The sequence below is a fragment of the Eleutherodactylus coqui genome, chromosome 13 (assembly GCF_035609145.1).
Source record: "Eleutherodactylus coqui strain aEleCoq1 chromosome 13, aEleCoq1.hap1, whole genome shotgun sequence".
NCBI classification, from domain to species: Eukaryota; Metazoa; Chordata; class Amphibia; order Anura; family Eleutherodactylidae; genus Eleutherodactylus; species Eleutherodactylus coqui.
The window spans coordinates 63,310,363-63,325,252 of record NC_089849.1 but is presented as its reverse complement, the minus strand read 5'-3'; the positions used below and the strand labels follow the sequence as shown (position 1 = coordinate 63,325,252).

The 14,890-nt window shown below is 42.9% G+C and overlaps 1 protein-coding gene across 2 annotated transcripts in view; it reads left to right on the top strand.

Moving 5' to 3' along the window:
* The window catches only part of TNNC2 (troponin C2, fast skeletal type), a 34,851-nt gene extending 21,612 nt beyond the window's left edge, over window positions 1–13,239 (top strand). Inside the window, exons 1-6 of one of the 2 annotated variants that reach the window (XM_066587244.1) lie at window positions 10,504–10,615; window positions 11,051–11,105; window positions 12,094–12,237; window positions 12,530–12,644; window positions 12,753–12,889; window positions 13,038–13,239. In XM_066587244.1, coding sequence (XP_066443341.1) covers window positions 10,607–10,615; window positions 11,051–11,105; window positions 12,094–12,237; window positions 12,530–12,644; window positions 12,753–12,889; window positions 13,038–13,069 — 492 coding nt within the window. In that variant the 5' untranslated portion in view covers window positions 10,504–10,606 and the 3' untranslated portion in view covers window positions 13,070–13,239. Of the gene's footprint in view, window positions 1–10,503; window positions 10,616–11,050; window positions 11,106–12,093; window positions 12,238–12,529; window positions 12,645–12,752; window positions 12,890–13,037 lie in introns of those variants that run through there. The other variant, XM_066587245.1, reaches the window with a different exon arrangement.
* The last annotated feature ends 1,651 nt before the right edge of the window (window positions 13,240–14,890 follow it).

Here is a 14,890-nt window from a genome sequence, read left to right as displayed (position 1 = left end):
CACACAGTCTTCTGGGCTGAATGCCTGTGCTGCCTCCTGCTGGTTTACATTATTTCTGCAGTCATTTTCTTTTGCAATAAGAATTGCCAGATAAATATTGTTTAATTTAAACGTGATTTCCTTGCATTTCTTTTGTAATTTCTTCTTTGTGTGACTTAGGTTTGTGCGATGTGCAGCGCTATGTATAAGTTATTTTATAGGTGTGGTAAATACACATACAAAGTTCTTTTGGTGAGATTTGGCATAATGTATACCGCCATCTAGAGTTTGCAACTAGGTACTACAGTGTAATTGTAAGCAACGTTATTTTTTTGTTCAGATGAGCAGATTTGCAGAGCATATAGTGAGACATGCACCTGGACAATAAGCCCCGAAGGACAACCTCCCTGTAAAAATGGAGGCATGTGGATGTATCGGTGCATAGTAGTGTATGGGTACTGTTTTACCGATTTGTGCATGAGCCCTAAGGATAGTCATACACTTCCAATCGCTGTTGGCTTACTGATATTTTTCCCAGCCCTCCTATACACATGAACACACAGTCAAGCCTAACAATGTTAATATATCTTTCCCTCTACATCATCTGTCAGGGGAAATTTGGAAGTGTCCCATACGCATGCAAGAGTCGTCTGGTTCCAGCGAAATTGGCAGGTTGGGATGCCATTTCACTAATGTGTGCGGTGGCTTTCCAATCCAGTATTAGACCTCATCCGACATTGAGATTTCCATACATAGCTTCCATTTCGGGCGAGGTCCAACACCTGTCTCTAACACTACGCAGAAGAGAGGTCCGACTTTGGACTTCTCTTAGGCTTAGGGCTTATTCAGATGATCGTATATCAGCCGGGTATTCACACCTGGCCGATATAAGGTGTCCCTCTCTGCACTATTTGCAATGGGAGGGGGTGGAGCTAAGGCCCCCCTAGAATTTGGCACCGCCGTGTCCCGCCCCTCCCATTGCAAATACTGCAGAGGGGTGGGGAGGGTGCTGGAGCTCAGTGCACTGCTCCCGGCTCTTCCAACCTCCTCCCCCTGCAGAGAGGGATGCCGTATATTGGCCGGGCGTGAAAACTCGCCCGATATACGATCATCTGAATAAGCCCTTACTGTAATATACATATACAGAAGAAAACTCTAATGTCAGACCTGTCTCTCCTGCACAGTGTAACATACATATATAATAATAATATATAATAATATACATGTAGTTTAATATACATATTAAATTATGTTTCATTTTCAAAAAATTGCTACTAAAATTATGATGACATCATTTTAATGTTTCTGTTGAGTAATTGAGGTATCCACAACACGCTTTCCCACCCAAAATAAATAAGAGGAGGGGAGGGGCAGGTGGCAGGGAAATTGGATCGGAAAAGGTTATGGCCGGTGACCCTGTGTACCTGCTATTTCTATATTGCGTATTTCCCACGCCGTCACTAGGTGATGATGCAGGTACCTGCAGCCCATACGCAATGCTAAGTGTGTACGGGCTGCGAATCGCTTGCATTGACTTCAATGGAGGTCGTCTACGCGGAGTTCACAGCAAAATAGAGCATGCTGCGATTTTTCCTCCGCTTGCGGAATACGCAATTCATGTCCACGAGTGTGAACTAAAAAGTGAAAGTAAATGTTTTTCAATGCCTGTGTTTGGCGCGGATCCTCCACACGGATGCCAATCACAGATGACGCAATTGGAATCCACCCATCTGAGCCGACCGAAGTGTCCTTTTACACAAGCAGATAAACTGCCTGACAAGTACATCTCAAAAATATAGGAAATTGAATGACACTTGTTTACTATCATTTCCAGGTAGCAACGATGCTGATGGAGTTCGTACAAACGATCATTCGTTCCCCCTCCTCTCATCCACTTTACATTATTGTCAGCACAACACTCTTTCACGACAAACAATTATTTATTTGCTGGCATGCTTACATTGGGCAGTGATCATCAAATTGGGTAAAATACCTTTAAAGAGGTATTATCATCTCAGTCAAAAATGGCTGAAATTGAAACAGTCATCTGGATGTGATGATCAAGAGGGGCTGGGTTTACCAAAACAGCTGAACTGGCCTTTTACCCAGTTTTTTTGACCCCCTTAGAAGTGAATGGAAGTTATGGAGATAGCACAGTAAGCTGCACTGTTTCCGTAAGTCCTGAGATGTAGATTCACTTCTATGGGAGTTATGGAAGGAGTGTAGAAGAGACAGTTCAGCTGTTTCCATAATCCTGGCCACTTCTGACAGTCGAGGTGAGTTAATGCAGGTAAGGAAGGGGGGCCTGCTTTTGAGATAGGTGTGGGTCTCAGAGGTGGGACCCCCACATGTATAAGACATTTATGGCATATCTTGTGGTTAGTAGGTTCTTAATGCTCTCTGGAACAATATGGGCCTGGACATCCAGCAGAAGGAGTCTACATATGAAGTTGATAATGATGTGAGTTACTATCGAGAGTTTATCACATTTCTTGGAATATGCCATAAACACATATTATTTTGTATTTAATCATGATCTGGGAATCCATTTACTATCTCTAAGTTACACCTCGCAGAGGCGTAACTTGAAGCTCCTGGGCCCTGATGCAAAATCTGAAATACGGCCCCCAACTATAATGCTTTATTCATAGTATTGGGCTCCCTATATGGAGAAGAGAGGCCTTATGGGCCCCTAAGGCTCCTGGGCCCGGGTGCAACCACATCCCCTGCATCCTCTATAGTTACACCAGTGATAGCAGTACTTACCTATCCTTGGCCCTGGCAATTCAGTGCAGCATCACGGCTCATCCTCCTGACATCATTACTCATATGCTGGGCACCAAGATGCCAGGAGTTTCAAATGGTGACGCTGCAGCCTCTGATTGGCATACCTGAATCTGGATCACCGCGGCCGAGTAATCAATTGTAATCTTGGTTCACAGCTTTCAGTGCTATTTGCAAGAAGAACATTATACAATACATAGCAATGGCCTGGCCAGGGCCAAATAGTATTTCAAGGGGAGAAAAAGGGAAGGGTTGGATGGTGGGGTGGGGTGGGGAAGTATTCCCTCTCTCTCTAAGGACTGCCGCCCCCAGGGGCAAAGGCACCAGGAAATCATATTTAGGTTAGTAGGCTCACCCCCGCCGGAGGAAGGGCATAATTCATCCATGGAGTCCATATACCAAGAAATGTATGATGTTTATCTTCTACTATCGAGGTTAGCTTTTCATTTATCAGATACCAATTCATTTGCCGTTTAACTTCAGAAAAGTCCAGAGAAGCTTCACGCCAGAAATGAGCAATAGTTTGTTTTGTGGCTAAGAAGAGGAAAGAAATCAATTTTCAGGAATTTGGGGATATATCCTTGATCTCTTTGTTCAACAGGGCTTCCCATTGATTTTTGCGCAGGTTATGGTACGTTACTGAGTAAATTAGGGGGTATGTTCTTATCCAAAGTCTGCGACATGATAACTCTATTCTATGGTTCACTACGATTGCTACGATACCAAAGTTGTATAGTTTTTTTTTTTACTGTCCATTTTTTTTTCAAAGACATTTAATTTTTTCCAATTATTTTCTGCGGTCATCTTGTGCGCGCAATAACTTTTTAATTTTTCTATCGACGTAGTTGTGTGAGATCTCATTTGCGGGATTTCCTGTAGTTTCCGATAGTACCAATTTCGAATACATATGACTTTTTGATCGGTTTTTATTGTGTTTTTTCTGGGAGACAGGGGGACTGAAAAAGTGCATTTCTGGCGTTCTTTCTTTTTTTTTTTATATGACATTCACCGTGTGGGGTAAATAATGCGCTACTTTGATAGATCGGACTTTTACGGATGCGGCGATACCAGATATGTATTTTTATTTTATTATTTAGATTTTTAATTATAGATATGGCAAAAGGGGGGTGATTTAAACTTTTATTACATTTTTTTTTTACAATTAAAAAAAACATTATTGATTTTTTTAAACTTTACTTTTAAGTCCCCCTGGGGGACTACAACATGCAATGCTTTGATCGCTCCTGCAGTATGAAATAATGCTACAGCATTACGTCATACTGCAATTTGACAGGCAGCCTATCAAGCCACCCCACAGGGATTGCTTGATAGGCAGTCTGCTAAGGCAGCCCTGGGGCCCTTCAGAAGAACCCCAGCTGCCATGACACCTGCACGGATCCCTTGTTCTCACTGCGGGGGGCAAACGGGGGATTTAAATGCCTCTGTCAGAATTGACAGCGGCATTTAAAGGGTTAATAGCCGCGCTCAGCCGATCACCGCTTTCGCCTGTGGGTGTCAAACAGCTGACGCCTGTGCTGTATGAAGAGAGGTCGCCCCGCCATGAAAACGCCTTGCATCCTCAGGGAATTCCCATACTGAGGAGCTCGGTATGGCGGCGGGATTCACGGCCCCTCATCGCGCTCTCCAGTGTAAAGTTAGCCTAAGGCCACTCTCACACATGCGTTCAGTTAAATGCCGCTCAGAACCACAGCATTTTACAGCGTTTTCGAGCAGCGTTTGTGAATCCATGTCATAGTGTTGGACAGCACTTTGTAATGCACCCCATCATTGTGATGGGGTGTGTGAAACGAGAAAACGCTGAAAAATAGAACAGACAGCGCTCGATAATCGTGGAGGTACAAACGCTGCGTGCGAGCACAGGTCTCAGAAACCCCATTAAAATCAAAGCGGTGTGTGAGAGTGGCCTTAATGAAAAGACACCAAACCTGCCGATTTTGCTGGCCGGAATGACTGACTAATGTGTATGTGGTCTCCGGATTCTCCCATGGAATATGTGGTGCAAAGATTGATCGTCCATGTTGCATTTCACCATGCCCAATTCTTGTACTCATGGGAGATAAGCTGCTGCTGTGAATCAGACAGTTGCTTATTTTCCTCATCCCACTGAAATGAACATGCTGTGTTACCTGAGCATGCAGGTGTATGGGGGAACGAGGAGGAATAGTGGTTCGTTGAGCAAACATTTTGCTAACAGCTATCCAAGGTGTACGGGCAGCAATATGGTCCTGCACAACCCCATTAAGGTGTAACTAAACCTCAGGAAACCTCTGACTTGTCACAGTGATGTGTCCAAGGTTTTGAATGGTGGAGATTTGCACACTGAGACCCCCTATCGATCACTAGAACAAATGGGCAGAAGTGCCCATCTGAGTGCTGTGATGATCGGCTATTCTCGGAGTGCTCTATAGAACCCTACACCCCTCGCCAAAGTCACCCGCAGGAGCACAACTCTCAGCTGAGCGCTACTGCCCCTTCGTTTTAACAATTGTAGGGTTTCAGCACCCAGACCCCCACAGATCAAAACGTTTTGACATGTCACTTTGACATGTTAGAATTTTGCTGAAAGTTTAGATACCCTTCAAAAGGAATCCACACTAATATTATAACTGCAAGGTAACTCTGCCTGTCTTGATGAAATTTGGCAGGGATCTTGAGGAAGGATAGTGGCTACATTTAAGAGTTTTCTAGAGAGCACGACAAAACCGATTTAGTGATGCGCAGACTCACCTCCGCTCCGCGGCATGGCAGAGGGGAAGGGGGCGCACATCATAAGCTAGGCCTGAACACATGAACAGACACGTGAGGGCAGACATTGTTGCCGCACGTATGCGATTATTAAGCTAGCAGAAATATGCTGCGTTGCTTAGAATTAAAACTTGAACGAAAGACACATTAGCATGGATTGATTTTAAAGAAAATCTGTGCTGACCATAGCAACCAATCACAGCGCAGCTTTTATTTTACCTCAGCTGTGTAAGAAATGAAAGCTGAGCTCTAGCAACCAATCACAGCATAGCAATGACAATCAGTAAGACTCAAGGGCAAACACTTGAGGTAGCAGGTGTACAATTAGAAGAAACATGTTTTTCTCATTCGCAACTGTATGTGGCGGCTCACGTGTATACAGCCCACAAAACATTTATATCCTAGCAAAAGATGTCAAGACCAAAAGCATACAGAATGGTGCCGACAGCATATTGCAGTTACATTCCTTTCACTACTTCCTCTTTTTACATATATATAGCAAAATATACGCAGATTAGATTTAAAAAAATACAAATTCCATGCGGCCTAAGTCGCAGGTAACAAGCTAGTGGTTTCATAAAGACAACCGCTGTCCGTATGCCCTATTAAGGTATGAGCCCGTCATAGATGGTGTTCTCCCGTTCCGCACCCTGGGTTTATGAGTCATAACGGCAAACCATTCCAGCGGATCTGTCAGGCCCATACATTACACAATCGGTACAGCAAAAAAAAAAACCTATATAAATTCGGTATCGTAGTGATAAAGCTATCATGTCACTTTTGTTGCAATGTGTACACAGTAGAAAAGAGATGCGCAAAAAAATAGCGGAATTTCATTTATTTCCCCTTTCACTCCACTTAGAATTTTTTAAAAGTTTTTCAGTACATTATATATATATATAGGAAAATACAACTTGTCCCACAAAAAACAAGCCCTCAGACATCTACGGTAACGGATAAATAAAAGAGAACGCATCCTTAAGGGGTTTAAAAAGTATCACGCGCACTACGCATTTCGGTATATCCTGTGTATCCTGTTATGTCTGTGCTTGTCATTTCTCACCATGCACTTATGACAGTCCCAGAGAGATAACCCTCGCCAACTTCTTCACTCCAGTGACCTCTGCTGGTTGAATATAGGAATATCCATGATAGGGCTCATCCACAGTGGCGTATGTTTGCTGCGTATTACGCATGTAATACTCAGTGCTAAAAGCCCACTGATTTATAGCGGGCCATTCAGACCTGCGTTTTTTTAACGCACATGAAAAAAAACCTCAGCATGTCCTATTTTGGTGCGTATTATGAACATTATAGGCTACGGATGTTTACGGTGCTCGGTAAATACGCATCTTATGTGCCTATTTGCTGCGTATATACGTGCGTAAAAAAATAGGTGCGCAAGGCCAGTGTTACACCAAACGTATCTCACAGCAATGACATTACGTACCGCCAATTGTCATGTACTATCTTGGTGTGTATGGGAGATTGGTACAACATATTACGCGTGCCAAACCCCGTGCACGGAATACGCTATACCAACACGCTCGGGTGAGACAGCCCTTAGGTGTCCATGATTATAGTGCAGAAACCACCAAACGGGTGTCCTACTAGATAAGGGCGAATTCAGACGAGCGTGGTTTTCTCGCATTATGCGACCATGATAATCATGTCCGTTTCCCGGGACAAAACTCATTATATTAATTAGACATTTCAATCGGTGCGTCTTTGTTTGCAGCACGCAAATGAGCATGCCTTGCGGGCACAAAAAGTACTGCAAAATACGCTAATGCACACAAAAAACATTGGTTGCCCAGCAAAAACGCTACTCTCGCGAGCAAGAGAATACACATACGCTCGTGTGAATCTGGCCTTACATCGGTCTCTGAAAAAAATGATAAATGTGTGAGTCTGGGGAGCCACGCCCCTCCTGACAAGCCACGCCCCTTTGGGGGGAAAGAGCTGCAAAGCGGTGTACCTCTCAAAAAGCCGCAAATGTTTGGGCTGGTGTCAACTTTTGGGACTTTTTTATCCCCAAAAAGGATGATAAATCTCCCCGAGTAAATCGCGTGAGATTTGAGCATAGCAAGACGACAAATCTCGCACGGATATGAACACCATTCTTTTGAATCGCTGCATGGTTAATTTTTGTGCGTTCCTTGGTAAGCATCGCCCATTGTTTTCAGTGGGACAGGAAAACACGTCACACGGTTTCTTTGGAATGGGGTCATACGCATGAGCGATTTTCTTGCCGCATCGCACTGTTACAGGAGAAAAATTGCATCATGTTTTATCTTTGAGCGGGCCCTCACATCACCCATTGTGCAGCATCACACCACATACTAGGTGCACGCAATGCGATGCATAATGTCAGGCCAAGTTTCACGATCCAATGTTGCACTTCCCCATGTGAAATTAGCCTTACTGTACCGCCACTCCAGTCCCTGCTGGTCCCCATTTACTTCAAGAGGGCTAATCACATGCTACCAAAGCTTGTGACTGCTGCAGCCAACCACTAGTCTTAGTGGTACCAAAATTACATGGCGCGTGATCAGCAGCCCGGAAAGACCTATATTTGGCTATAAATATACAGCTCCTACACAGAGACTATATATATCTAATCCGTGTGACTTTTCATACTTCCCACGATCTATTTATACCCAGGACTGTAACTAGAAGGCATGCTCTACATCTAGAGGAAAGGTGGTTTCTACAGGAACATAGAAGGGGGTTCTTTACTGTAAGAGCAGTGAGACTGTGGAACTCTCTGCCTGAGGACGTGGTGATGGTAAAAGAGTACAAGAGGGGCCTGGTTACTTCAGAAGGATCGGTGATCCGTGGACTATTCTCATTGCCAGATTGGAGTTGGGAAGGAATTTTTTGCCTTAAATGGGGATTATTGGCTTCTACCTCATTGGGGTTTTTGCCTTTCTGTGGATCAACATTGGAGGGGGGGAGTTGGCTGCATTGGATGGACATATGTCTTTTTTTCGACCTTACATTCTATGTTCTTGAGAAGGAGGTTGATATTCTGGGAGCATTCCCTCATCTCATTGCACTGCCTTTTATCCTACTTTACGTAGAAGGGTATTGAACATCTACTTAAATATATGCAAACCAGCTGTTCTTTTAGGCATATGAATTTGCTTTCTCTGATTGCATATTTAGAAGTGACATTAAAGTCGCTTAAATCAGCAATTTGTTATTCATTTTGCTAATGATTAGTTTTAATTCACATTTTTTTGTAATCAAAATCCCATAGACTTTCTCCCCCAGAAATTAAAATCTCTCCACCTGCGCCGTCTACCCTACATCATGAACTACAACCCCCACCATCTCCAGCTACACCGTGCACAAGGCAAATGGTTATGAGATTTAGAGGAGCGGATTTTAGCTCAATCTTTGGTCCATGTTTTGGGGACGGTGATACAGACCTAGTTTAATCTATATGTCTATTCACAAGGCTGTACTTTAGGGCTGTTTTTTAAAAACTCTGTATGACCTATTTTTTAGCTATTCTTTTCTATTGGACCATTGGAAAAAAAATATACTGATGAAAATATTGATATCATACAAGTTGTAATGTCATCTGGAACACATCCGTAGTACAGATCCGTATAACGGACATGTTTCCATACGGTCATCTAAGACTGTTTTCAGATGAGCGTATTATATCTGCATTTCTGCAACCGCAAAACGGACATGCGTTCGGTCCTGTCTGTGGGGTTTATTGAGCCGACCTTAGAGCATCATAGCTCCAAGTTCTCGGCAGTAAACCTAACTATCAGCCCAAGACACACATCCGTATTATGGATGCAGAAATGTGGCCATAATACGCTCATCTGACATCAGCCAAAGTAGGGCTGGTTTCACATCTGCCACGGAATCCCCGTCCGGAGGTTCCATCGTAGATCGGGCTGAAAATACTGGAAGAAAAAGCGCCAAAAGCAGCGCTTCTTCTGCCCAAAAGCCGGGCAGTTGGGCAGATCCTGTTATAGTCAATGGGGTCCAGCTGGCGACATTTGGTTCCGTCCAGAGATGAAACCGTTCGGCCACGGGGATTCCCTTTTCCTGCTCCCCAAATGGAGCAGGAAAGCGGAATCCCTGCCACAGATGTGAGACCACCCTAAGTGTGCTCATACACGCTACGGACCTCCCGCAGTAACCACATGCTGATTACTGCTAATTGCCTGGGTGCCCCTTAACTTTCCACTGTTCCAATAGGCAAGTCCAGGTGCTCATTGGCAGTAATCTGTATGCGATTACCGTGAATCGGCCGCAGAGTGCACGGGCACCCTGAACTGGTAGCACCAATGGAAGACAATTTTTGCCAATGCTTACAGGGGTCTGTTCATCATATATGGTCTGCGGACACTGTCCGACACTTTTATCCATTTTAGTTGTCTCCACCGAGCTAAGCATTAGCTGAGGTGTCTGGCAGAAGACCACCTTCCTCTCACTCAGTCCCCCTAGAATCATCTGAGCTGAGTGTAAATGTCATGGGGGACTTGACCATCTCAACTGTTAGCCAAAAGATCTTTCAGCAGTCTATGGCCCACTTAAGTGTACTTAAGAATCTAAACAAGCCATAATAAGCTGCCCATGGACATCAATTACTTTTTAGTTGATAGATCTCCAGCCGGCAATTACCACCACTGATTCCCTATTAACATGCACATTTAGTGTATATTAGTTTCTATTATGATGAGTTGCTGCCAGAGACCTTTGTCCACACTGATCGGGATTGAAAATATGGAAACCATATAGATAATGGAGAAAACAAAGGATTCTGGGTCGTAAACTGAAATCTAAATGTGTTTTTTAGAGACGCTTGCTCGGTCTGCAGAATGTATATTTAGTAGTTTGGCAGCGTCTAGCATCTCCTTCTCTGCCAGTCTTAGGGGGTTCATATGTAAGAAGGTAATATAATCCCCCTCTGAGCTCCTCTCCCTATAAGGAGCCTTGAAGACTCTGCTAATTATACCAGCTCTTATCATCTGGGCACCAGCAGCACCCACTTGGGGTTCAGACATCTGTGGACATAGTGCTGTGACGAAGCCCTGTGTCCCTAGTCACCATGGCGCAGGTCAGTCTGCATTCTTCTGGTGTCACCAGCCTTGCTCAAGAACCTTTGCTTTTGAGTTTACCAGCTCTGCCTTATTTTTTAAATTTTTATTCTTTTATTTCTTTACTTTTTGCTGCCTTAGTTTTTGGGCATGGGTGGGATTTTTGTACTTTCACATAAAATCTGGCAGAGGAAAGTTTGGTCTGAGCTGCCAATTCCTGTGGATACGTAAAATGCCTGGATTGCTTACCAAAATTTGGATCGACTTAAGGAATATGAAAAAGCACTGGCACCAGTAGGCCCTACTCTTCCACTCTATGTCTTGCCTAGGAGTGGAGTTGTAGCTCTTCTTCTGTAGCCCATTCTTCTCACACAGTTAATGGATGGATTAATAATGGTTGGGAAACTCTATCAGTCGGTACCAGCACTTATATCATACATTTGTTTGGTTTGCAGCCCACAGACCAGCAGCAAGATGCGAGGTCCTTCCTCAGCGAGGAAATGATCGCTGGTAAGAATTTCTCTTCTTTGATTTTTACTAAATTGCATATATTACTAAGTGGTTAGACCTAAAACGTCTCATTTTACATGAGTATAGGTGTGTGATTCTGTAATATCAAACTGATGTAGGCTTTGAAAAATAACTGTTTAGAAGCCATATTTTAGGTTCAAAATGGCGTCATAGTGATTAATAAGAGCCATATTATATATATATAATAAGGGCTCAGATGGAATTAGTTGTATTAGGCCCATTATGATGTCTAATACGCTGTACTTTATGACAAGAAGGCAATTGGTTTAGGTTTCTAAACAACATATATGCGTAATATACAACTTTTTAGTATAACTACCATTTTTGCTTTCTCTGAGGCTGGATTCACAAATGCCGGTTTTGATGTAGTATTACATGCTGAATAGATACAAAAAAAGGAAAAATATAAAAGTTCCTCCTTTATACTGTTTCCAGCCTTTTAGTTTCACTCCAGTCTCTGGTTTACAAAATTGCACCAAAAATTGCATGTGTGAATTCAGCCCAGTTTTTGTACACCTAGTACCAAAATTGTAAAGAATGGGGATTAAAAAAAGTGGTACGAATAAAAAAAATATTGGAATAGTATTCAAAATTAGTTTTAAGAAGAGATATAGTTCCTAAAGAATAATATCAGGAGTGGGGGGGGGGGGGGTAACTTAGAATTAGCATCAAATTGAGTATGATGATCTTGATGAGTAGTAAAAGACAGGTGGTGGTCAAAGAAAGGCAGGCTACTCTCCAGATATGTGCAGTTAGAGAATTACTGGTGGATGGGAGAACAGGTTATCAGAGCTAGTATAGTACGAGCAAGGAGAAGTATACTGGAAAAGTAGATTATCTGAAAGGAGAAATGTAGTCCAAGGGTTTGAGGAAAAGCCCTCCAAGCAATTGAATGTTGGAGCAGATATGTTATGCCTGTGGTGCCACTGCCGGGTACATATCTTTTTATTGTTCTTTCTTTCTACAGAGTTCAAGGCTGCGTTTGACATGTTTGATACCGATGGCGGCGGTGACATCAGCACTAAAGAGTTGGGTACTGTCATGCGCATGCTTGGACAGACCCCCACCAAAGAAGAACTGGATGCCATCATTGAGGAAGTAGATGAAGATGGTGAGTTTAGGTAGAAATGGAAGAAAGATCAAGTTATTCGAGTTCTCTGCCTACTATCTATATTCCTGTTGGACCCATTTATTTTTCTACAACACGCTAATCTTATGCTCTATACGTTACAGTGGGTGTTCTGTGGCCATATACTTTATATGATAGCTCCTGACCACTTATGAGGATGATCCTCTGGTTGTTAATAGTTTAGATGTGACAACGGAGGCCTGTAATATGTTTTTGTAATAAACATAGAGATCTTTGGGTAAATAGCAGATGAAATAACGATGGCATCTTACAGGCAGCGGTACTATCGACTTTGAAGAGTTCTTGGTCATGATGGTGCGCCAGATGAAAGAGGATGCTCAAGGAAAAAGCGAAGAAGAGTTGGCTGAATGCTTTAGGATCTTTGACAAGTGAGTATCTCCTTTCATTCACCCAATTCATGAAGTTTATAAATAAACACGTATGCGGGTGACCCTCTCCATGTCTCTTTCCTGACGGACTCTCTGGTTTCCATTTAGGAATGCCGATGGTTACATTGATGGGGAGGAGTTGGCAGAGATTCTCCGTTCCTCGGGTGAGAGTATCACAGATGAGGAAATTGAGGAGTTGATGAAGGATGGGGACAAAAACAATGACGGCAAAATTGACTTTGATGGTGAGTTTAGCCTTCCTATGATAGGCAGATTCCACCAACTCGTCATGTTGACTCTGTCATCATATGAGTCTGGCATTGTGACGAACCTAGAAGCATAGAATATTCCCTACACGTTACCTTATGTACACTTGTCTTTATCTCTTTGCAGAGTTCCTGAAGATGATGGAAGGTGTACAATAAGCTCTACATTCCTCTGGAGCACTTTTTTTTAATTAAACAGTCAAACTTTATTTATGTATAAGAGCAACCATACATGCAAGTACGACAAGTCCAATAAGTAACACTGTACAGTTCTTGAGTGTAATAATAGAAGTTCACACATCTGCCAAAATAAAGACAGCACAAAAGTCCTAGCGTCTGGGTATACTTTGAAGATCACATTACCATATTACAGAAGTTCATACACAAATTAACAGGCGTATCCTGCAAGACGTCTTGGACTACTATAACACAATATCAACAGGTAGTAATACGCAAAGTATCAAAAGCCAATAGGTATGTAGGTAAAACAGGAGTATTGGCCAAGATAAAGTTCTGAATACAGAGAAGAACTAACAAGTTCCTACAGCTACGAAGAAATCACAAAGATACATACAGCCGATGTCTGTAAATCATGGGTAAGTGCATTAATAAGGGCAGGTCAAAGAGAAGAGAAAGCAGTCATGAACGTGGTGGGGACCTGAGAGAGGGATACTGAAAAGGCAGGAGAAGGCAACATCTAGGGGCTGGGTGGGCTCATACAACATACTCTGAGAAAGACATATAGTCATAGGTGACTGCAACCACCTGTTCCAAATTCTAGTTAAGTCAAAAAGACAAGTTCTACAATGGTAGTCATTTATTGTTGATTATGTAGCCAACCATTCTGAGAAAAGATTGAGGTCATTAAAAGGGTTGTCTGAATTATTTAAGTGGTATGTAAACAGGTCCCCTATGGTAAAAAATAATAAACCAGATAATACTTCTCCCAACGTCCCACAAGTCTCCTGTGGGAAGCTCTGACTATTTCCTCTGACATTATTTACAGGCTACTGCAGCCAATGACACAGCTCAGTGATTGATTGCTAGGCTGCTGCAGCTTGTAGATAATACGGCAGAGAGGAGACCTGCAGCTGCAGACAGGAGATTTGCAGGGAATCAGGAGAGATGACTAATTAATTAGCTGGTTTATTATTTTTCCTTGGGGGACCTGTTTATCTACTAATTAAATAGCTCATACAACCCCTTTAAGTAAGCCAGTTTCTGGCAATCACCAATACATTCCCACAAAGAACGTGTGATTCACTTAAGGGCAGTGTGGAACCGGAAAACCCATTACATCATTGAGAAACCTAAGTACTTCCCAAAATGCCATCACCATAGGGGACGATCATATCAGCTGAAAATGCTATTGGTTAAAGGTGGCATTTGGGGCATTTGTCTGCATAATCTTTAAAAAGAGTTGTTACAATTTTTGTTTTTTTGCATTTGTTTGGTTTATAGAACAGGAAATGGTACACTTTTTTTAAATATACACATTCCTTAATTATAAAAGTGCAATTGACGAATAGGCGCACAGTAGAATGGTATAGCCAATGGATCAGATCTGTGTAATGAATCTATGGGCTAAATGAATAGGACTACACATGGTATCGGTTGTGTGACACTCTACATGACAAGTGACCCCTGGATTTCAGTAAGTAACTGGGTTACGTGACATACATTTGCTGGGTCAGCACACAGGACACATCCATGGGCTAACAATATAGGTCTACTGGGGAACACTGGGGTAACTATAGGAGATGCAGTTGCACCCGGGCCTAGAAGCCTTAGGGGTCCCATAAGACCTCTCTTCTTCCATATAGGGAGCCCAGTACTATGAATAAAGCATTATAGTTGGGGGCTCTGTTACAGGTTTTGCATTGGGACCCAGGAGCTTCAAGTTACACCTCTGGCTTAAGGGGTTAAGAGAAGTTGGGGGGGGGGGGGCAAGATAAACTTTTGCACCCAGGCCCATGAGCC